The sequence below is a fragment of the Oncorhynchus gorbuscha genome, linkage group LG22 (genome assembly GCF_021184085.1).
Source record: "Oncorhynchus gorbuscha isolate QuinsamMale2020 ecotype Even-year linkage group LG22, OgorEven_v1.0, whole genome shotgun sequence".
NCBI classification, from domain to species: Eukaryota; Metazoa; Chordata; class Actinopteri; order Salmoniformes; family Salmonidae; genus Oncorhynchus; species Oncorhynchus gorbuscha.
The window spans coordinates 7176382-7201045 of NC_060194.1; the positions used below are offsets into that span (position 1 = coordinate 7176382).

Here is a 24664-nt window from a genome sequence, read left to right on the forward strand (position 1 = left end):
AGAATTACTTTTTTTTAATTATAAGATTTTATAAAGCAAAGCAATCGATATCCTATCCTAAACTTGTTGGAAGCGAGAGTCATCTTGCGGTCATTGGTTAGCCAGGTCGCAGTTGTAAATGAGAACTTGTTCTCAACTAGCTTACCTGGTTAAATAAAAGGTGAAGAGTCATTGAGCAGCATCCCATTTCTTGCTAGCTCTGGCCTATAGCCTTAACTCCTGTTAAAGATGTAAAAGCATTGGGCCGGTGTAGATGGTCTACCAATACAGTCTACATAAATGTGGTCATACGCACATCCTTAAAAACATACAGTGCATTTGGAAAGTATTTCAGACCACTTCCTTTTTTCCACAATTCGTTACGCTACAGCCTTATTCTAAAATTGATTTCATAAAAATGTTGTTTTCCGCAATTTACACACAATACCCCATAATGACAAAGCGAACGCGATTGAACATGATTTGGAAAAGGCACACACCTGTCTATATAAGGTCCCACAATTGACTGCGCATGTCAGAGCAAAAATGGCTAGCCATTACATCAAATTAATTGTCTGTAGAGCTCCGAGACAGGATTGTGTCGAGGCACAGACATGGGAAAGGGTACCAAAAAAATGTCTGCAGCATTGAAGGTCCCCAAGAACATTGGCCTCCATCATACTTAAATAGAAGTTTGGAACCACCAAAATTCTTTACAGAGCAATCGAGGGAGAAGGGCCTTGGTCAGGGAGGTGACCAAGAACCTGATGGTCACTCAGAGTGCACCAGAGTTCGAGTTCCTCTGTGGAGATGGGAGAATCTTCCAGAAGGACAACCATCCATCTATGCAGCACCAATCAGGCCTTTATGGTAGAGAGGCCAAATGGAAGTCACTCCTTCCTTACGATGAAGCATGGTGGTGGCAGCATCATGCTGTTGGGATGTTTTTCAGCGGCAGAGACTGGGAGACTAGTCACAATCAAGGCAAAGATGATTGGAGCAAAGTACAGAGAGATCCTTCATGAAAACCTGCTCCAGAGCGCTCAGGACTTCAGATTGGGGCGAAGATTCACCTTCCAACAGGACAACGATCCTAAGCACACAGCCAAGACAAAGCAGGAGTGGATTCAGGACAAGTCTCTGAATGTCCTTGAGTGGCCCAGCCAGAGCCTGGACTTGAACCGATTGAACATCTCTGGAGAGACCTGAAAATAGCTGTGCAGCGAAGCTCCCATCCAACCTGACAGAGCTTGAGAGGATAGGGACAAACTCCAAATACAGGTGTGCCAAGCTTGTAGCGTCAAACTCGAGGCTGTAATCGCTGCCAAAGGTGCTGAGTTAAGGGTCAGAATACTTATGGAAATGTCAATTTACATTTTTTATAAATATGCATACATTTCTAAAACCCCATTTTTGCTTTGTCATTATTGGGTATTGTGTGTAGATTGATGAGGGGGGAAAATTATTGAATCCATTTTAGAATAAGGCTGTAACATAACAAAATGTGGAAAAAGTAAATGGGTCTGAATACTTTCTGAATGCACTGTAGGTTCTGGGATAACAAAGAAGGCGTGCACACTGTTGAAGCTCAATTCACCACTTTATTGACTACGTTTAGAACCAAAACAGATCTTTGTCAGTTCTTTTTTTGGGAGGGGGGGGAATGAGTGCACAGTCGAAAAGGGTTGCATGCACGCTGTCTTCCTGTTTTCTAGTTAGTCAACAATCCTTGAAGCCGACTTCTCAGATAAATAGCGTTGTTGCTTGTTTGATTTTAGCTAGTTGGTTGTCATTAGTCAGACTCTGAGATTCAGATTAACGTTATCAGCCCACCAGTGAGAAACTAATTTGGTCATGTGCTTAAAAAGATGATACATAAAACAAACAATACTTTGAGCAAAACTGCCACTAGGCTCAGAATTACCGGTAATCAAGTATTATACGAGTGGTCCCAACGGGATTGTTTGTCAAATCAGATCATGGATGGAGAGATGAATCTTCAACAAGGGGCAAGCAAGGTATGTTAACCTCTTTTGGGAAGGGGGCAGTATTTTCACCTCCGGATGAAAAGCGTGTCCAAAGTAAACTGCCCGTTTCTCAGGCCCAGAAGCTAAGATATGCATACAATTGGTAGATTTTGATAGAAAACAAAAAGTTTCTAAAACTGTTAAAATAATGTCTGTGAGTATAACATAACTGATATGGCAGGCGAAACCCTGAGGACAAACCATCCAGGGAAATTTATTTTGAGGTCATAGTATTTTCCAAATGTTTTCTATGGGATACCCTTATTATTAGGAACCTGGTTGCAGTTCCTATGGCTTCCACTAGATGTCAACAGTCTTTAGAAATTGTTCAATGTTCTTCTTTTGGGAAATTAAGAAGTAGTCCTATTCATTGCAGGTGTCACTCCAGGTGGACTCGACTGATTTGGTGCGCGTGAACTGGAGCGCGCCTCAGTGTTTTTTTCCGGTATTATAAACAATCTATTTGTTGTGGACCCAAATGATGACCTAGTAGTTTGTGTTTGTTAGAGATCCCTTTGGTTGTTTGTCAGAGAGAGAGAGAGAGAGAGAGAGAGAGAGAGTCAATAATCATGACTCTCGAAATGAATCATTAACATCAATATGAATTATATCCTTCTTGTCTACTGCCATCCGGGCCTTCAACAACAAGGTCCAAAAGGACAAGTGTGGGGGGGGGGGGGTTAGTCATGCCTTGCTGTCTATTTACCACCACAAACTGATGCTGGCACTAAGACCACAATCAAAGAGCTGTATAGGCCATAAGCAAACAAGAAAATGCACATCCAGAGGGATCGTTTTTCGTGGTTGGTGATTTTAACACAGGGAAATGGAAACCTGTTTTACCTCATTTTAACCAACTTCTCACCTGTGCAACTAGAGGCGACAAAACTCTGTCACTTTTACTGTAAGCCATTAGTAAAAAAATATATATATTTTTAAAAAATGAGCCTAGTTGATTGAGCCACAGAAAAATACAGAAATCCTCCCACTAGCCATGATTGGCTGAGAATGAATGGGCTGGACATGAGAGATAAGTTTGGACTGGTCTGCCATGTAGCATGCTTCTGTCTATAACATGAGCTGCTAAGTATGTGTGGATAATCCTGTCTACCACGTCTTTTTTGGAAATGTATGAAGAACTGACAGTTTTGCTACTGTTCTCAACGTTGCTGCCTTGAAGTTATTAGCGCTATCGACAAAGCTAAGTGGCAAAACGTGATGGCCTACTTTCTGGAGGATGATTGTGCCATGCTGACTGACAAAGAGGAAATCCCCGATTTAGGAAAAACATTTTTCATTGAACCAGACATTGTAGAGTCTTCTGATGACAATGGTGGGGGAGAAACAGTGTCGTTGTCATGGAAATTGACTGTTTTGAAATGAGTGAAATGCTCGGTGGAAGGAGAGCGATGATTGCCAAATGCAGAGAGTCCAAAAAGAGAACACAGAAAGAAGGCTGTTTTATAAAAACACCCGTCTCCGGATTACAGTCTGTACTTTTATCAAATGTATTAAAAAAAACACCATTCCAAACTTTGCTACATAGGACCGAATCCAGGTGTTGGGTCACAAATAATACATATGGGCTTCTATAATAATTAGACAGCAGAGAATCCTAAAAAAAAGGCCCAGATTCCTGCATTCAAAAATATATTTTTATTCTGACAGGATATTTTTCACTGCTTTGTTGAGACTCTTAGCTCGGTCTACATTGTTCTCTTGCTTTATGTAAATAAAAATGTATTGAAATAGGCTACAGAAAATAGGAATAGGAATATAGGCAATTTATCCTCTTGTTACAAGGGGGCAGTGCGTCCCTATTGAGCAGTGAATGGGCTATCAACCATATTACATTTTCTACGTATTCCCCAAGGTGTCTACAGCATAGTGACAGTTTTACGCCTTTATGTTGAAGAATAAAAGCGTAAGCGGCTACATTGGTCACCTGATGGCTCGGAGTGATTCTCACGTAAAATACAGAGGTAGCCATTTTCCCCTTCGCTCCTACTGAAAAACCAATGGATATATTATCGAATAGATATTTGAAAAACACCTTGAGGATTGATTATAAACAATGGTTTCCATGTTTCTGTCGATATTATGGAGCTAATTTGGAATATTTTTCGGCAATTTCCAGTCGATTTCTCAGCCAAACGTGAAGAACAAACGGAGCTATTTCGCCTACAAAAATAATATTTTTGGAAAAAAGGAACATTTGCTATCTAACTGGGAGTCTCGTGAGTGAAAACATCCGAAGCTCAAAAGGTAAACGATTTAATTTGATTGCTTTTCTGATTCGTGACCAAGTTACCTGCTGCTAGCTGGACATAATGCTATGCTAGGCTATCGATAAACTTACACAAATGCTTGTCTTGCTTTGGCTGAAAAGCATATTTTGAAAGTCTGAGACGACAGGGTGATTAACAAAAGGCTAAGCTGTGTTTCAATATGTTTCACTTGTGACTTCATGAATAGGAATATTTGTGTGCGTTGCGTTATGCTAATTAGGGTCAGTTGATTACGCTCCAGGACCCGGAATGGGGTGTTACAACAGGTTAATCAATGTCAACCATGCACTGCCTGATCCAATTCTGATCGGAGGAATTGTTTGATATTGTGACTATACCAGGCGGTATCAGAGGACTGCCCACAACATTTTTAGAAGACTCCAGCCACCCTAGCCATAGACTGTTCTCTCTGCTACAGCACAGCAAGCGGTACCAGTACTGCAAGACTGGAACCAACAGCACCCTGAACAGCTTCTACCCCCAAGCCATAAAAATGCAAAACATGACTGCTAAATAGCAAATCAAATGACTACCAGCATTGGCCTTATTTTGCACTGGACTCGGCACACACACACATACAGTCCTTACACTGACACCCCCACTACATATGGCCACACAAACACATTACAGTTGAAGTCAGACGTTTGCATACACTTCGGTTGGAGTCATTAAAACTCATTTTTCAACCACTCCACAAATGTCTCGTTAACAAACTATAGTTTTGGCAAGTCAGTTAGGACATCTACTTTGTGCATGACAAGTAATTTTTCCAACAATTGTTTACAGAGATTATTTCACTTATAATTCACTGTTCCACAATTCCAGTGGGTCAGAAGTTTACATATGCTAAGTTGACTGTGCTTTTAAACAGCTTGTAAAATTCCAGAAAATGACGTCATGGCTTTAGAAGCTTCTAATAGGCTAATTGACATTCGAGTCAATTGGACGTGGACCTGTGGATGCATTTCAAGGCCTACCTTCAAACTCAGTGCCTCTGCTTGACATCATGGGAAAATCAAAATAAATCAGCCAAGACCTAAGAAATAAATTGTAGACCTCCACAAGTTTGGTTCATCCTTGGGAGCAATTTCCAAACGCTGAAGGTACCACGTTCATCTGTACAAACAATACACAAGTACAAACAGCATGAGACCAATAGGCATCATACCACTCAAGGAGACATGTTCAGTCTCCTAGAGATGAACATACTTTGGTGCGAAAAATGCAAATCAATCCCAGAACAGCAGCAAAAGACCTTGTGATGGTGCTGGAGGAAACCGATACAAAAGTGTTTATATCCACAGTAAAACGAGTCCTATATCGACATAACCTGAAGACGCTCAGCAAGGAAGAAGCCACTGCTCCAAAACCGCCATAAAGAAGCCAGACTACGGTTTGCAACTGCACATGGGGACAAAGATCGTACTTTTTGGAGAAATGTCCTCTGGTCTGATGAGGCTTGCAAGCCGAAGAACACCACCCCAACTGTGAAGCATGGGGGTGGCAGCATTATGTTGTGGGGGTGCTTTGCTGCAGGAGGGACTGGTGCATGTCCCAAAATAGATGGCATCATGAGGCTGGAAAATTATGTGGATATATTGAAGCAACAGCTCAAGACATCAGTCAGGAAGTTAAAGCTTGGTCGCAAATGGGTCTTCCAAATGGACAATGACCCCAAGCATACTTCCAAAGTCTTGGCAAAATGGCTTAAGGACAACAAAGTCAAGGTATGGGAGTGGCCATCACAAAGCCCTGACCTCAATCCTAATAGAAAATGTGCGGGCAGAACTGAAAAAGCATGTGCGAGCAAGGAGGCCTACAAACCTGACTCAGTTACACCAGCTCTGTCAGGAGGGATGGGCATAAATTCACCCAACTTATTCTGGGAAGCTTGTGGAAGGCTACCTGAAATGTTTGACCCAAGTCAAACAATTTAAAGGCAATGCTAACAAATACTTACTGAGTGTATGTAAACTTCTGACCCACTGGGAATGTGATGAAAGAAATAAAAGCTGAAATAAAAATCACTCTACTATTATTCCAGACATTTCAAGTTATTGAAATAAAGTGGTGATCCTAACTGACCTAAAACAGGGAATTTTTACTAGGATTAAATGTCAGGAATTGTGAAAAACTGAGTTTAAATGTATTTGGCTAAGGTGTATGTAAACTTCCGACTTCAACTGTACTTTTGTGTTCCTCATTTACTCAAGTGTTTCCATTATGTTGGCAGTTACCCGATCACTTAAACACTGCTCACCTAAATGCTGTGCATAAATAGCCCTTGGTGACGTACAGTAACAATACTTCGTACAGTAACAGTACTTCCCCATGAAGGAACCGTTTAGCCAGTCTATTATTAGGTAGCGAAGCGCTGACATGCCTTCCTCTCCAAACAATGGAGGGCCTCTGTACCTGGAGCAGAGTTGATGACTGAGGAAGAACCTAAAGACGGGGACAGGCAGAGTGGGTCCGCGGAGAACAATACACCTTTCTTTAGAATAGCATTCAAAAAGGCAGATGGGACTTAAAAACACAAACCACAAGCAGTTAAAGGGAGTTCAAAGCAGTGCAAAAGATTACCGGGTGGTAGGCTAATTCTGTTCACCTGTTTTAGCCAAACGAGCCCCCTTGCCTGCTGAATGGTAACAAAGTAAAGCGTATGGGGCTGGATGTAGACTTATGCCTTCATGTACAGGTAACTGCCAAAATCAAGGAACCGCCTACATAAAGTTTCTTGATAGGGCGTTGGGCCACTACAAGCTGCCAGAACAGCGTCAGTGCGCCGAGACAGGCAAGATTCTACAAGTATCTGGAGAAATTCCATCATTTGGTGTTTGTTTTTTTTTGGTGGTGGAAAACGCTGTCCCAGGCACCACTCCAGAATCTCCCATAAGTGTTTAACTGGGTTGAGATCTGGTGACTTTAAACCCCATATGCTCCTGAGACCCTCCTTTTTTAAAGTTACTGAGATCTCTTCTTCTAGCCATGGTAGCAAAAATAAAAGGGCAACTGGGTATTTTTATTCATGGCCTTCTGCATAATGGGATGTTAATTGCTTAATTAACTCAGGAGTCACACGTGTGGAAGCACCTGCTTTCAATATACTTAGTCTCCATCATTTACCTAACTGTTTCCTATATTTTGTCAGTTACCTGTATGTACATTGCTACTCATTTACAGGAATGTACCCAGAGCTGTTGCCAGAGAATTACATTTTTATTTCTCTACTATAAACTACTTCCAATGTAATTTTAGAGAATTTGGCAGTACTTCAAACCAAAACCGCAGACCACAAACAAACACTCCAGGCCAGGACTTCCACGCTTCTTCACCTGCGGGATCGTCCGAGACCAGCCACCTGGACAGCTGATGCAACTGTGGGCTTGAACAACCAAAGAATTTCTGCACAAACTGACAGAAACCGTCTCAGGGAAGCGTATCTGCGTGTTCGTCCTCCTCACCAGGGTTATGACCTGACTGCAGTCCGGTGTCATAACCATCTTCAGTGGGCAAATGCTCACCTTCAATGGCCACTGGCATGCTGGAGAGGTGTGCGCTTCATGGATGAATCCCTGTATGACGTTGTATGGGCATGCGGTTTGCTGATGTCAATGTTGTGAACAGAGTGCCCCATGGTGGGCAGGCCTAAATTGCAAAAAACAAACAATTGTATTTTAAATCGATGGCAATATAAATGCAGAGACATCCCGTGACAAGATTGTGATGCCCATTGTCGTGCTATTCATCTGCCACCATCACCTCATGTTTCAGCATGATAATGCACGGCCATCAAAGATTTTCAGCTTCGTGGAAGCTGAAAATGTCCCAGTTCTTCAAAGGCCTGTATACTCAGACATGTTTGGGGTGCTCTGGATCAAGGAGTACGACAGCGTGTTCCAGGTCCCAGTAATGTGAAATCCATCGATAACAGCATAATGAATTCACTTCAATTGACTGATTTCCTTATCTGAACCTCTGTACAATCTTTGTTTCATGTTCAGTGTATATTTTTGTAAAGCATCAAAATTGTAACCTAAATGTTCTGATCTGTTGCATCAGCATCATTGCTTTAAAAATGTTTTTAAATATACGTAGCCTAGGCATATTGGTTGTATGAATTTGGGATCTATTGTCCCACAACTGTCCCAGAGTCCGTTTGGAATAGGCAATTTCTCTCAACCAACTGACCAATAGAATAGGTGAACTTTTCTACTATTGGGGGATAGTAGATTGACATAGGTTATATAGTGTCCAACCTGTAACACATAGGCTAGTGATTTTGCTGTTCGTTAATCATCTTGTTGGCTGAGGAAAAGTAAAATGTGAAGTTGATCTAACATCTTCACAGTTTGCAAAGTAATTCGGAGAAGACGCACGTCGTTGCATCCTCGAGTTACAATGTACTTTTAAGATGAATTACCATAATCGACGTGTGATTTGTTATTCTGAGCACTGTGGGTAGACACCCAAATCAAGTTACGCACCCAAAGCATACAGGTCCAGTAAATTTCTCAAAATGTCCAGTCATTTACATAACGGAAACCATGGTCAAGACCGTGATCATACCCCTCTTCTCACTCTCTGGTGAGCAAAACAGGAAACAGCAGGATACCCGAGGCCGATTGTTGTCACAGAGACACTCAGGAAATACACAAGACTTCCCTTAACACGACTGTTCTATTCAAAAAAGTGAATCCCCACCCCCATCTTCCCCCACCTCCTTGTCCACCAACACATACGGGCACATTTCAGTGTCAATCACTCCTTCACTTCTACTACCCCCCCTCTACTAACCCCCAGTTTGGGTTCCGTGTAAGGCATTAACAGATGTAGTCACTGCGACAGCAACAAGTCAGACACCTAATTTTACCAACACCGCTGATGACATTTGCTAACTATATTGTGAGAATGGGAAACCTACAACTGGTTAGGCCTGGATGTTACCAAGGGAGATACGAGCTATGTACTAGGCCTATCACTACCCTACGCACTCATCTGGGACCATTATATCAAATATGACTGTGGATCTCTACTCACTCTGTGGCTTCCTAGAGTTCTAGGAATACCTCAGTCACAACTGCCAGTTTGCCTTGCCTCTCTATGCCGGGCAGTCAGTCAAGGGGCCTGGCTCTAGACACTGCAACAGAGGACGTTCCCAATGGCATGAAAGACACAGAGGTGGAACAGACGCAAAGTTAGGCAGGTCTCGACAGCCAGTGCGGTTTTGATTCCGGACAAGGGGAGGTGGGTGACAATGACGAATTTCGATTATGTTTCAGGCAGATATTGAGAGAGAGTGAGAGAGAAATATATGGCAGATAGTGTAGTGACTGACGTCCGACACACCACGTTGACAGGGCCTTATCTGTAGAATGGGGGCACGGTGGAAAGACCACTTCGCTGCCTGATAGGGCTGCTGCTATCATGAGACCCCCACTCGAATCATTTGGAGAGAGAGTTTTAATTCTCACGAGCCTGGGACAAGCAGCTGCTTGCTTCACTCACAACAGCTAAAAGAATATAGGCAGTCACTTTGTTGCAAGGCGTGAATCATTGCCGTTTTAAACACAGCAACTTAGAAATCGCAAAACTGAAAAACTAAGTGGCCTATATTCAAACGCACTACTAAATAACTTTAAAAAGCAAGTTAGGCTCATGAAATCAACAAAGGGCAGAACCAGAGCCTTCAAATGGCAAAAGCCTGTGCTGCAAAAACACTAAACAACTTTCTGAAAAAGCTTATAAGGCAAGTCACAGCCAATCTGTAAATAGCACACCCAACTACCTCATCCCCATATTATTACTTACCCTCTTGCTCTTTTGCACCCCAGTATCTCGACTTGCACATCTATCACTCCAGTGTTAATGCTAAATTGTAATTATTTCACCTCTATGGCCTATGTATTGCCTTAATCTCCCTACTCTTCTACATTTGCACACATTATACATACATTGTTCTATTGTGTTATTGACTGTACGTTTGTTTGTGGAACTCAGTGTTGTTTTTGGTCGCAATGCTTTGCTTTATCTTGTCCAGGTCGCAGTTGTAAATGAGAAGTTATTCTCAACTGGCCTACCTGGTTAAATAAAAGGTGAAATAAAAATAGCTTGAAAAAAAAAAGTATGCTTGTAAAACAAAAAAAGGGCTAAACTAGGCCTCTAGGCCATATGTCACCGAACGCAAAATGCCTGGGCTGTTGCATAGGATGCCGGGTCTATATTTGTCTATAAAACCTGTATATGGAAATTACCAACAGATTCAAGCCATTTTACCATTTCCTCTCACGCTTGCCAACTCAGGCAAGCGCTCAGCTCAGGAACTGAAAGTTTTAGCGTTTGAAAAGGAAGTGTGAGCGACACCTCTCAACCAAATCTGTAGATTAACATATGCACTACGATTCTGTGTAACGTTAGTCTAAACTGCATATCTACACTAAAGGACTGTTTTCAGTCAAGGTTTAGTATCTGTAACTTATGTCAGAATAGAGTTGTTCCATGTCATTTCAGCAAGCCATGACACCCACCATCTTAGATGGTTCTGAAAGCGTTTCTGTAGTTAGAAACCGAGAAGATTAGCATTCCTACAACATTATTTTGTTGAAACAATTTGATCTGAGAAATTAAGATAATTGATTGCACCCCCAAAAAAATTGGCCATTTTAATTCATAGGATTCTTAGAATATTCAATAAATGTAGTACCGAACATACGATTTCTAACAATAAGACATGAGGAATCCAAAAGAGACTCACCCTCCCCCACCCTACGCCAATCCCATCCTAACAATGACTATACAGTATCAATTCTCCCCCTTCCATGACATGTAAGCAGTTTATGAACAAGGTATAACACCAACCTGTTTGGTTGTTTACCTGGCCAGTTTCAAATGCTAACTTTTTAGCATTTGTGGCACAAATTCAATGCAAGTCAATGGTACCTATAATTAGCATTTGAGCATCATATCCACAGCTAGAAGAAACATCCGAGTTACACAATAAATGTGATACTTCAGGATGATTTGGACATGAAGCGTGAAAATGCCAACATACTGTAGGTACCATCGACTTGCGTTTAATTTCTGCCACAAATGAAACAGTGGACAACAAAAAACCAACACATGGATTGCGGTCATATCTTGTCCATAGACTGTTTAGATAACCAATATGTAATTTTGTATTTTGGGGGAACTCTTTGTAATATCAGGATGTAGGATTGGACCTTACAACTTCAATGTCTAATTTCTCTGGACAGGGGGGGGACACACCATTAAATTCACTGGGAATACATTACAATACTCTGAACCGCAGTGCCATACTACTTGTAAGACATAGCGAACTGAGACTCGTTGTTGGGGTGGGAGGCTTTTGACAATTTCTTTGGATTCCTCACTCATTGCTAGGTACTATACTTATTGAATATTATTTGAATCCTATATATCAAAAATATGACCAATTTGGGTGCAATCAATTAGCTTAATTTCTCAGATCAAAATATATTTCAGGAACAGTAATTTGATCCATTTCTAGTTTGGAGTGGAATATCAGGGACATCAAAAGCTGCTGCCCCTCAAACAGCTGGTTTCTGCTGGAGTGCAATCATTGTGCAACAATTCTAAAAAAAAGAGTTTAAGAGGATACCAGCTTTAATGCTACTATTTGTATCAACTACTATTTGAAGTGTGTCCTCCATTCGAGTGCATAGGCAATCCAGTATCAACGAGGGACCCACCACCTCGCAATCTGAGCTGGAGGTATTTTGAAAACATATACTTTAAATTGTTTTAAACCTGGACATTTTAACTCATGAGGCATGTCTTACCTTGCTTCCAAGTAGCCTAGCCAAATGCCGACTATAGAAACTATTTTATATAGACTTCCTATTATGCCATTGAAACCAGCATCTCTCCTCCTCTATTGGTTTTCATATCAACTTTATTTTGTTGTCCAGAAGCCAAAGGCACAATCCAAGTCATATTAGCAACCCACCGTAGTTCTTGCATCTTTCGATTTTCCCTCTAAATTTGAGATTTTAATCTCTGTGTGTCTTTAGAAGTGTATTCCCACAAATTGTATTTTGGAAAATTATTTACAATGAAGTTTTACATTAGCTGCTTCATTACAGGAGTTGCATGTATAAGAAAATAGCATTTTGGCTGTGAAACGTAGCTGTGCTATTCTTGTATTTTTCAATTAAGCTCTTAAATGAAAAATTCCATGTATGCATAGTATTTTCTGTTGATGAAGTCATTTTGCTGTTTGAAAGAATTTGAACCATTTGTTAACGGTTAATGAGGGTCGATTAGTCTACAGCAAAATTGACCAAAATTTGCAGCCCTACTTCCAAGATGTCATACTTATGTTTGTAGGCCGAGCTTATCCCCAAACTTGACTCCTGTATCAAGTGTATACATATCATACAGACTAACCACAGTTCTTGAGAAATCCACTTGGCAGCAACCACTTCTAGAATCATGCACCAACTCCTGGCCCATCTTCCCAGAACATTTTCCTAAGGGGGAGGTCTACTACGTGAATATCATCAGGCAGCTAGGTTCCCGGGACAAAAACCCTTTGCTATACTGGAGCATGAGTACAGGACAATACAAGGCTGTCCAAAAAAAAGTGATCAATTATTTCAGGCCCGGCACCGTCGCTGGAACGCGGCTGTGAAAGACTCAGCAGGCTACTGGCATTACACAGCTGGCTAAAAGACTACTGTAGCTCGGTTGGCATATCTATAAAAGTGAACTTTGACACCTTTTGGAAACAGAAGATGCTTTACAGGAATGACAGAGTCCATCCAAATCATTTTGGCTCCTGTCCTAGCATTTAAAGGCTGCTTTGAGACAATGACTTATCAGTGACATTGTCCCAGGGTTGTTGGCAGTCATAATGTAAATAACCTAATTTATGTCCCTCCAACTCCCCTGAATGCCTCGGGCCATCCTACAGCTATTGTATGCAGTAATCATGAGCCTGAGTTATACTATTACCACTGAGACTGTTTGACCTAGTTGGAAGTCCACTAGGTGCAGTTCACCCTACACTATCAGCTCAAACATAAATATCAGTGTCATGTCTACTTCTGATAAGCCTCCCAGTAAAGCAATAAAAACAAGTGCTAAAAATAGCCCACATTAACATGTAACCTAGGAAACAAGTTTCATGAAATCGATAATTTGCTAGAAGATAACGTTCATATACTGACTCTGTCTGAAACTCACTTAGATAATACATTTGATGATACAGTGGTAGCAATACATGGTTTCAACATCTTCAGAAGAAACCAGAAGAAACAGGAATGCCAATGGTGGAGGAGTTGCTGTTTATGTTCAGAGTCATATTCCTGTAATGCTTTGAGGATGTCATGCCAAATGCTGTTGAAGTAATATGGCTACAGGTTCACCTGCCCCACCTAAAGCCCATTCTTGTGGGAAGCTGCTATAGACCAAGTGCCAACAGTCAGTATCAGGATAATGTGTATGAAATGCTTTATCAACAGGTGACCAAATATTAACTGGCTTTCATCAAGCTGCCCACTCAGGAAAAAGCTTTAAAACTGTAACGTTATCAGTCAACCTACTAGGGTTATCAGTCAACCTACCACATGAATTAATGGAATCCTCTCCAACATAATCCAGTTAGAATCAGGCATTCCCCAGGGCAGCAGTCTAGGCCCCCTTTTTAAAAAATCTTTACTAATGACCTACCACTGGCTCTGAGTAAAACCTGTATCTCCTGTAAATATTGTAATGAATAATGTAGAAATTGTGCAAGTTGAAGAGACTGAACTCCTTGGAGTAACCTTGGATTGTAAACTGTCATGGTCAAACATATTGATGCAACAGTAGCTAAGGAAAATAGCTAAGGACTTAGGAAAATTGCAATTGGCCCAGAAAAGGGCAGCATGGCTGGCCCTTAAAATGTACATGAGAGCTAACAATAATATGTTTATCTCTCCTGGCTCAAAGTACATGAGAGATTGATTTCATCACTGCTTATATTTGTGAGAAGTATTGACATGGTGAATGTACCGAGCTGTCTGTTTAAACTATTAGCCCACAGCTCAAAAACACATGCATACCCCACAAGACATGCCACCAGGCCTCTTCACAGTCCCAAAGTTGATCAGCTTTAATATTGCAGATGGATTGTAGCCTCCATCAAAACATACACACAGTATTTAGACCCCTTCCCTTTTTTCCACTTTGTTACATTACAGCCTCACTCTAAAATGTATTAATGTTCATCTACACACAATACCCCATAATGACAAAGCAAAAACAGGTTTAGAAACCATGGAAATCTGCTCCAGACTGCTCAGGACCTCAAACCGGGGTTCACCTTGCAACAGGACAACGACCCTAATAAAAACAGCCAAGACAAGGCAGGAGTGGCTTCGGGACAAGTCTCTGAATGTCTTTGAGTGGCCGAGCCTGGGCTTGAACGTCTCTGGAGATACCTGAAAAAAGCTTTTGCAGTGAAACTCTCCATCCAACCTGATAAAGCTTGAGAGGTACTGCAGAGAAAAACCGGAGGAACTCCTCAAAAACAGTTGCGCTAAGCTTATAGCATCATACACAAGACAACTCAAGGCTGTAATCTCTGCCAAAAGGTGCTTTAACAAAGTACTGAGTAATGAGTCTGAATACTTATGCAAATGTTATAGTACTTCATTTAATACAAATTGGCAAAAATGCCTAAAACCTGTTTTTGGAACATCATTTTGGGTTATGCATTTATCACAGGTGGACTCCAATCCAGTTGTAGAAACATCAAGGATGATCAATGGAAACAGGACGCATAGCAAAGGGTCTGAATACTTGTCAATAAGGTAAATATTTTTTTATCAATTTGCAAAAGTTTCTAAAAACCTAGTTTCACTTTGTCATTGTGATTGTGTAGATTGCTGAGGATTTTTTTTATTTAAACCATTTTAGAATAAGGCTGTAAACGTAACAAAATGTGGAAAAAGTCAAGGGGTCTGAATACTTTCCGAAGGCACTATACACAATCTTTAAGATATATTTTCCTATATTTTCCACTAACCCTAATACCCCTCCCCTAATTGGAGTAAACTGATGAACAGCAGCACTTAGGCTTTTACCTCTAGCTTATACTTACTAAATACATTTTACGAACAATCTTTTGTTTGTTTTTACTCCTATCCTTCCTCTACCCCTCCCATCCATTTCTAAAGACCATCCAGTTTAACTGTGTTGTGATGTTTCACAAAAGTTCTGAACCTTTCCAATTCTCAGTTTCTATAGATTGTAAATTAAAGAAAATATAATACTTTTAGCAAAATGTTATTGATCGATTGACTATGACTTTTCAAAATCACCCAGCCGTGCCAACTGCAGAGTTAGAGCCACGTAAATGTTGCAATTCTTCAGCCATTCCTGGACCTACGACCAAAAACAATCTTCATATGAACAGTACCAAAATAAATTATCTAATGATTATCTAACCATTTGCCTCATGCAGCGTGACACATCTCCTTAGCATAGAGTTGATCAGGCTATTGATTGTGGCCTGTGGAATGTCAAGCCACTCCTTTTCAATGGCTGTGCGAAGTTGCTGGATATTGGAGGGAAGTCGAACACGAGGTCATACGTCGATCCAGAGCATCCCAAACATGCTCAACGGATGACATGTCTGGTGAGTATGCAGGCCATGGACGAACTGGGACATTTTCAGCTTTCAGGAATTGCGACATGTGGCCGTGCATTATCATGCTGAAATGAGGTGATGAATGGCATGACAATGGGCACCAGAATCTCATCACGGTATCTATGCATTGAAATTGCCATTAATAAAAGGCAATTGTGTTCATTGTCCATGGCTTATGCCTCCCCATATCATAACCCCACCGCCACCATGGGGCACTCTGTTCACAATGTTAACATCAGCAAAGTGCTCGACCACACGATTCCAAACATGTGGTCTGCGGTTGAGGCCGGTTGGCAGCACTGCCAAATTATCTAAAAACAACATTGGAGGCTGCTTATGGTAGAGAAATTGACTTATCTAGCTACAGCTCTGGTGGACATTCCTGCAGTCAGCATGCCAATTGCGCGCTCCCTCAGAACTTGAGACATCTCTGGCATGGTGTTGTGTGACAAAACTGCACATTTTAGAGTGGCCTTTGATTGTTCCCAGCACAAGGTGCACCTGTGGAATGATCTTCTTGACTTGCCCACAACTGCCAGGTGAATGGATTATCTTGGCAATGGAGAAATGCTCACCAACAGGGATATAAACAAATTTGTGCACAAAATGAGAGAAATAAGCTTTTTGTGCATATGAAAAATGTCTAGGATCTTTTATTTCAGGTCATGAAACATGAGACCAACACATCAAGTTGTGTTTATATTTTTGTTGCGTATAAAAGTGGACACCCATTCAAATTAGTGGATTCGGCTATTTCAGCCACACCCATTGCTGAAGGGTGTATAAAATCGAGCACAGCCAAATTTGTAAATTTTTCCCCTGCTAGATCTGCGCTGGTCAACTGTTATCGCCGTTATTGTGAAGTGGAAATGTCTAGGAGCAACAACGGCTCAGCCACGAAGTCCTCGGTTGCAACACTCACTACAGAGTTCAAAGCTGCCTCTGGAAGCAACGTCAGCACAATAACTGTGTCGGGAGCTTCATGAAATGGGTTTCCATGGACGAGCAGCCGCACACAAGCCTAAGATCCCCATGCCAAGCTTCTGCTGGAGTGGTGTAAAGCTCGCAGCCATCGGCGCAGTGGAAATGCGTTCTCTGGAGTGATGAATCACGCTTCACCATCTGGCAGTAGACGGACGAATCGGCGTTTGGCGTGAGTAAGCTACCTGCCTGAATACATAGTGCCAACTCTAAAGTTTGGTTGAGGAGGTATAATGGTCTGTGGCTGTTTTTCATGGTTTGAGCTATGCCCCTTAGTTCCAGTAATGGGAAATCCTACAGCATACAATGACATTCTAAATGATTCTGTGCTTCCAACTTTGTGGCAACAGTTTGAGGAACACCCTTTCCAGTTTCAGCATGCCCCCATGCACAAAACAAGGTCCATACATAAATGGTTTGTCGAGATCAGTGTGGAAGAACTTGACTGGCCTGCACAGAGCCCTGACCTCAATCCCATCGAACACCTTTAGGATGAATTTGAGTGCCGACTGCGAGCCAGGCCTAATCACCCAACATCAGTGCCTGACCTCACATGGAATGGAAGCAAGTCCCTTCAGCAACATTCCAACATGTAGTGGAAAGCCTTACCAGAAGAGTAGAGGCTGTTATAGCAGCAAAGGGGGACCAACTCTATATTAAAATGGCCATGATTTTCAAATGAGATGTTCAACAAGCAGGTGTTCACAAACTTTTGCTCATGTAGTGTATATCTAACTTAAGCTAATGGTGATCCACAATAAATACAAAGTCTGATAACATGAAATGTGGCAATATACAAGCCAAGGGTCGCATTAATGCAGAATTCCACAAAATAATTCATTACAAAACGCTTAACAAATATCTTGCTGCATTGTCAATGCAGATCTAAAATGCTTCTTATTGTAATTTCTGCTTGGCATCAGACTAATTTTCTGCTCAGTTGCACTTCTACACTTGGATGAGAATACATGTTTAAGTAGATAGCACTGACTGATGTGTAGCTACATTTCTCAGGTAAAACACCAGTTTAACGTCAAGCAAAACATTGTGAAATGTAGCTGGCTGCATTCCTTCAATGATCAACAGAAATAAAAAGTCCAGCCAAATAGCGTTGCACTTCTGTTGTCATCTGATGAAAATGAAGCTATTTTCTGCCGAATGTGGTGCAATAATGCATTTTCTGTGAAGGAATACGGTCGGTGCATGTAAGCTGTCCGACCAAAAAAATAAAAATATTGATGACCAAAAGTCGTCTGTTTTTCAACCAATTGATTGGCCAACATGTAGACACACCCTTCATGTGTAAATAAAATCCACTATATGGGCTGAGCTTGTCTGATGCTTTAAGCGCACTGTTAGATTAAATATTTAAGACAAATAACTAGAGGGAGTGAGATTTTTGGTTGGTGGTGGTGACTGTGCTTTGCTGGTAACACTGTCAGTGATTTATTTAGAATTCAAGGCACCCTTAATCAGCATGGCTACCACAGCATTCTACAGTGGTATGCCATCCCATCTGGTTTGCGCTTAGGGAGACTATCATTTGTTTTTCAACAGGACAATGACCCAACACACATCCAGGCTGGTAAGGGCTATTTGACCAAGGAGAGTGATGGAGTGCTGCATCGATGACCTGGCCTCCAACAATCCACCGACCTCAACCCAATTGACATGGTTTGGGATGAGTTGGACCGCAGAGTGAAGGAAAAACAGACAAGCGCTTAGCATTTGTGGGAACTCCTTCAAAGACTGTTGTAAAAGCATTCCTCATGGAAGCTGCTTGAGAGAATGCCAAGAGTGTGCAAAGCTGCCATCAAGGCAAAGGGTGGCTACTTTCAATCATCTCTTTTTTGTTACTACATGATTCAATATATGTTATTTCATAGTTTAGATGTCTTCACTATTATTCGACAATGTAGAAAATAGCAAAAAATAAATAAAAACCCTTGAATGAGTAGGTGTCCAAACTTTGGACTGGAACTGTATATTGATGACTTAAAGTCAGGCACATTTAACAGTTAGGCTATTGATTAGACCTAATTAAGTTGGGGTTTATCCCTCTCCTCACTTTTCTTAGACAATTAAGGAAAGAGCTGTTTTCCTGTCTCCTAATTCTACTGCAGCCTCCGCCGCATTGTTCTCAACACCAAAATACTGGTTAACTTCGCTATTATGCACATAGCAACATGAAAAAGGCACCAATTCAACAGCGCACTGGCGTTTCAGAACCATGGACAGCGACCGCTCTAAAGGCAGGAGAAAGCACGATATAAAATTATATTTTTATTAGTTGCACCATTGTTCTAACATAATATAAACATATACAATTTCAGTAGCACAAAAGTGCTACTTGTTTCTCAAACTTTATAGCAAGTCAACCTAGCTTGCACTGCAGAGCAGCTAGCTAGCAAGCTAAAAGAGATGCTAGGTTGAAGATATCATTGTAGCTAGAGAGCAATTGGGGGAGAAGGGTCTTGGGTCAGGGAGGTGACCAAGAACCCGATTGTCACTGTCAGAGCTCCAGAGTTCCTCTGTGAAGATGGGAGAACCTTCCAGAAGAACAACCATCTCTGGAGCCCTCCACCCATCAGGCCTTTATGGCAGAGTGGCGAGGCGGAAGCCACTCCTCAGTAAAAAAGGCACATGACAGCTCACTTGGGGTTTGCCAAAAGACCCACAAAGGACTCTCAGACCATGATAAACAACACTCTCTGGTCTGATGAAACCAAGATTGAACTATTTGGCCTTAATGCCAAGTGTCACGTCTGGGGAAAAAACATGGCACCATCCCTACGGTGAAGCATGGTGGTGGCAACATCATGCTGTGGTTATGTTTTTCAGCGGCAGGGAGACTAGTCTGGACCGAGGGAAAGATGAACGGTGCAAAGTACAGAGAGAGACCCTTGCTGAAAACCTGCTCCAGAGTTCAGGACCTCAGACTTGTGCGAAGGTTCACCTTCCAACAGAACAATGAACCTAAGCACACAGCCAAGACAACGCAGGAGGGGATTCAGGACAAGTCTCTGAAAGTCCTTGAGTGGCCCAGCCAGAGCCCGGACTTGAACCCTTTGATGTTCTCATCTTTGGAGAAACCTGAAGATAGCTGTGCAGTGACGGTCCCCATCCAACCTGACAGAACTTGAGAAGATCTGCAGAGAAGAATGGGAGAAACTCCCCAAATACAGGGTGTACCAAGCTTGTAGTGTCATGCCCAAGTAGACTCGAGGCTGTAATTGCTGCCAAAGGTGATCAACAAAGTAAAAGGTCTGAATACTTAGGTTAAAAAAAAAACTATTTTTCACTTTGTCATTATGGGGTATTGTGTGTTGATTGAGGGAAAAAAATTATAATACATTTTTGAATAAGGCTGTAAAGTAACAAAATGTGGAAAAAGTCAAAGGGTCTGAATACTTTCCGAATGCACCGTGTGTCCAGGGAGCTGGCTGCCACATAATTTCAAGACAGACCCTCCCCCATGTGAACACACACACACTTAAAGTTCCCACACCCCCTGCACTTTATAAAACCACTTCACAGCTGCAATGTTGTTATTCAACACTGATATAAAAACCTGCCAACTGTACTGCATACAGAGAGAAAACGGTACCAAAATGATTTATACCTCAACCAAGGAGATTGAGCTATTGTTTCGCTATAGCTAATAAAATCACATTTTATTTTTAACATAAATACAACAGGTGTAGTACAAATGCTTGCCTACGAGCCCTTCCCAGCGACGCGGTTTAAAAATAATTAAAATAAAATAGTGACACGAGGAATACAATTAAATGCACAAGAATGGATATGTATACCGGGAGTACCAGTACCAGATCAATGTGCAGAGGTAAAGTATTAGAGACAGATATGAAGGCAAGGTAAAGTGACTAGGCATCAGGATAGATAAGACTAAAATAAAAGAACAGAGTAGCAGCAGCAAATGAAAGTGTGTGTGTGTAATGTGTGCATTTGTGTTGTCGGTATGAGTGTGTGGGTGTATGTAGTGTATTTGAATGCGTGCGGGTTGTGTGTGGGAGTGTCAATGTAGTGTGTGTGAGTGTGTATACATAGTCTAGTGAGTGTCCATAAAGGCAGTGCAAGATGGAGTCAGTACAGATAGTTTGGGTACCATTAATTGACTATTTAGCAGTCTTATGGCTTGGGGGTAGAAGCTGTCTCAAAGCCTGTTGGTCCATTTGCCGGATGGTAAAAGAGTGAACAGTCTATGGGTTGGGTGACTGGAGTCTTTGGCAATTTTAGGCTAGGCCAAAGTCATGTATCGGATTGGCTCTGCCCCTGAGAGTCCATAGTATTGTGGCCTGACAGCATTTAGTTGACTTTCTAGCTAGGCTATTCCATTCTATGGTGAACTGTAACAGAGTGAACGATGGTGGTGGGGCCTTACCTGTCCTCGTCCCAGTCCATTTGTATGGGTATTCCAAACAGGCTGTTCACAGAGGGGTTGTCAGCCTGATGCAGGCCCTCTGGGGTCTTCATCAGGTTTTTCTCAGTGATGGCGGGATGCTGGGCCGTCGCGAGGCCCTCCACCTTCCTACTGCCCTCCTCCACCTGGTCAAACCCGGCAGCCAAGAGGTCCTGCACCCCTCCGCCATTGCAGGCCGTGGGGGCCTGTTGCCCGGGCAACAAGAGGGCGGTCAGGTTTGACATGGTGGCAGGGACTGCTGCAGCAGTGTTGGAGGCACTGGGCACAGTGGTGGGCATGCCGGCGATGCTGGTGGTCACGGCTACGACGGCGGTAGGCACGTTTTGGGCACTGGGGGGCATGGAGTGGAGCCCGAGGGGAGGAGGCATCCCTGTGGGGGCATACTGACACACAGGCTGCTGCAGAGTAGAGGCTCTGCCCAGCAGTATGGAGGCCCCAACACCAACAACTGCACCCATCAAGCCTGGAGCTGGCTGACTAAGGGGTAAAGGGACTCCTCCCTCCGCTGCTGCCAACTCCCCTACCTGGCCCTGCATCGGCACCCCGGCGGCAGGAGTCATGACCGGCGATGGGCCCTGACCCATAGGTTGTCCCATGGAGAGGCTGGTCATGGAAAGGGTCTGGCCAGCCGACACCACTGCCTCCATGACAGGTTGGTGGTGTTGGTAGTAGTCCGCCTGGTTCTGGGGCAGGCCTGGGGGTTGGTTGGATAGATGTTGTCCCAGTGGAAGATGCTGTAGAATGGGTTGCTGCTGCTGGAGAGGGTAAGCCAGCGGCTGGGTCTGGGCTGCCGGGGGCACGCTATGAGATTTCTGTATGTGGATGCCAGTTTGAGGCAGACCGTTGAACCCCACAAGGAGGTTCTGGGGGGCAGCGGGTTGGATAGTGCCCGGCGCTGGCTGCTGAACTGAGACAGCCACGGGTTTGTTGGTGGGGAAAGCGTTGGCTGTGGCTGTTCCAGGCTGCCCCATGTTGTAGTTTTGGTGGTGGAGCTGCTGCTGCTGCTGTAGCAGTGTGTCCACTGGGTGAATGTGCGAGGCACTAAGTGCAGCAGCATCCACTAGAGAGTCTAGGCCCTGGCCTGAGAGAGTCGCCGGTGCGACCACCGAACCACCTGTCAACCCCAGCCCGCTGTCCCTGTCGGCGCTGGGGTCCAACGCATTGGCATGCCTAATGTTATCCGCAGTCCTGTTAACCACTGTGTTACCCTCCGAGTCTTTCTCATAGAACTCTGTGCAAGTCCATCGGCCCCTTCTGAAGGGCTCTCCAGTACCATGATCAAGTTTGATGACCCTGAAGCGTGAACTGCAACTTGTTGTCGACGTCGTAGAAGTAGGGGTTGAACTAGTTACTACTGGCTGAGATGTGCTCACTGACACGTTGGTAGCCACCCCACTGGTCAGTGGGGCAGGCTGTTGCACGAGCCTGGACTGAGAGATGGTAGGGAGGCCGCTTGAGGAACCAGTTCCCAGAGAGCCTGCCACTCCCACCTTTCGAATAGCAAAACCCTCATTTGGGGGACCCAACATTGCAGGTAGCTGCCCAACTTGAGGTATAACGCCAGGTGCCTCTTGCTCCCCTACATGGTTTAGGGTTTCCTCAGATGAACTTCGATCACATACCTCCGGCTCGTAGTCAGCCCGGGACATGTCGAATATTTCCGAAGACACGTCTTCAGTCCGTGATTCGTCTGGGTCGTCCAGGCTCTCTGTGTCATCCGTGGCACTGCTGGCCGCCACCTGAGCCTGTGTCACACTTGTGATCTGAAAACAGCTCTTCTTTTTAGCCGGCATTTTAGACATTTTGAGAGCCTGCGTTTACAACTCCAGTCTAAATATTCTGCGTCAAACGCGAGTGGGCTAGTATCAGCTGACAAATGGCTATCTGAAACAGCGTATTTGCATCGATTTCAGTTATTCTATTATCAAGACGAGTATGTCATCCTACCTCCTCTCCTGTTGCATTTTACGAGTTCATAACATTGAAGACCGACCCTCTCAATTCAAGCAATGCGGCGTTTGCCAATAGAATTAGCTAGCAATTAAATAACTGATCCAAAGCTTTGATCCGTCAGAACCGGCCTGCCCAGTAAGTAATGTCCCGACTCCGTAGTTGTCAGATGGCCGCTGTCGCAGAGAGAGCTCCCCAGCTGCAGGAGCTACTTTAGTCTGAGGCGGGCCCGTACCCCTCCACTCCACTCAAAGTGCTAACGTTGGCTGGCTAGCTTGCTAGCTGCAACACTCCTCTACGTTGGGACAAGTACGTAAGACATCATGCGGATCAAGTCTCCTCTCCCCTCTTGACTTGCGAATTAAAAATTATTCAATACTAACACTTGTTTAAAAGGTAATTGAATCACATTTCCAAGAATACACTGTCACTATTTCCCACTTCATGGAACTGACATTCCAAACAGCGCCTGCCTTACTCTTGTCAAGAAGATGGCTAGCCAGTTATATCAGAGAGGAAGAGGCAAAGCGAGAGGGTTTACTCCGCCCAAAATCTGTCCACGAAAATAAGACGACCAATGAGAAATTGTTGTAAGGAAGTCAATGACAAGTGTCGAATTTGGTCAATTGTTTGATTGTCACGAACGCACTGATATAAGTAGACGCACATGAGATTTCAGCAACTTAGAAAAAACAACTTTATATCGGAGTTGTGACTGTTGTTCACACGCGTATTTGCACTCTTATTAGCTAGAATGGTCCCACAAGATATCTCTCTTTTCGCCTGCCTTCCATCTTCATGGACATGTATTTCCATTGTTGGAGCAGTCACTCGACTGTCTTGTCAATATAATATAAAATATTTGGTTACGTACAATTGCACTGCATCGTGGGAAGCGGGAACGCAACCATATTTAGGTACATAATGATTGAGAATTTAATTTCTCTCTCTCGATATATATATTTACTACACTTTTAGACTATTTATCTTGTTTATTTTTCGACCACTTTTATTATTTGAAAGGGAGACTAAAATTCAAAACTAAAACTCTGCCATGGACCCCTGGTGGTCTTTGTATCTTTGGACCCCTGGTGGCCAATGTATACAAATCTTAAAGTATTCCCTCGAAAATAGACTATATATACAAAAGTATGTGGACAGTATGTGGAAGTTTAGTGGAGGAGGAATAATGGTAAAACATTACGTATCAAAGGGAATATGTGGTTTAGAATATGTATATAGTGGACTTAGCAGTATAGTTATATACACAAATCCAATTTACATCCATATAGCACAAAGGGAATGTTCTTTACAAATTTCCTAG

General features: G+C 42.8%; 1 protein-coding gene across 2 annotated transcripts in view; it reads right to left on the reverse strand.

Annotated features, from left to right (window-relative positions):
- Positions 1-24132, reverse strand: part of LOC124009554 (TSC22 domain family protein 2-like) — a 38014-nt gene extending 13882 nt beyond the window's left edge. The window contains exon 1 of one of the 2 annotated variants that reach the window (XM_046321445.1): positions 21352-24132. In XM_046321445.1, the coding sequence (XP_046177401.1) occupies positions 21352-23192 (1841 nt within the window). In that variant the 5' untranslated portion in view covers positions 23193-24132. The remainder of the gene's footprint in view (positions 1-21351) is intronic. The other variant, XM_046321446.1, reaches the window with a different exon arrangement.
- Between the last annotated feature and the right edge of the window lie 532 nt (positions 24133-24664).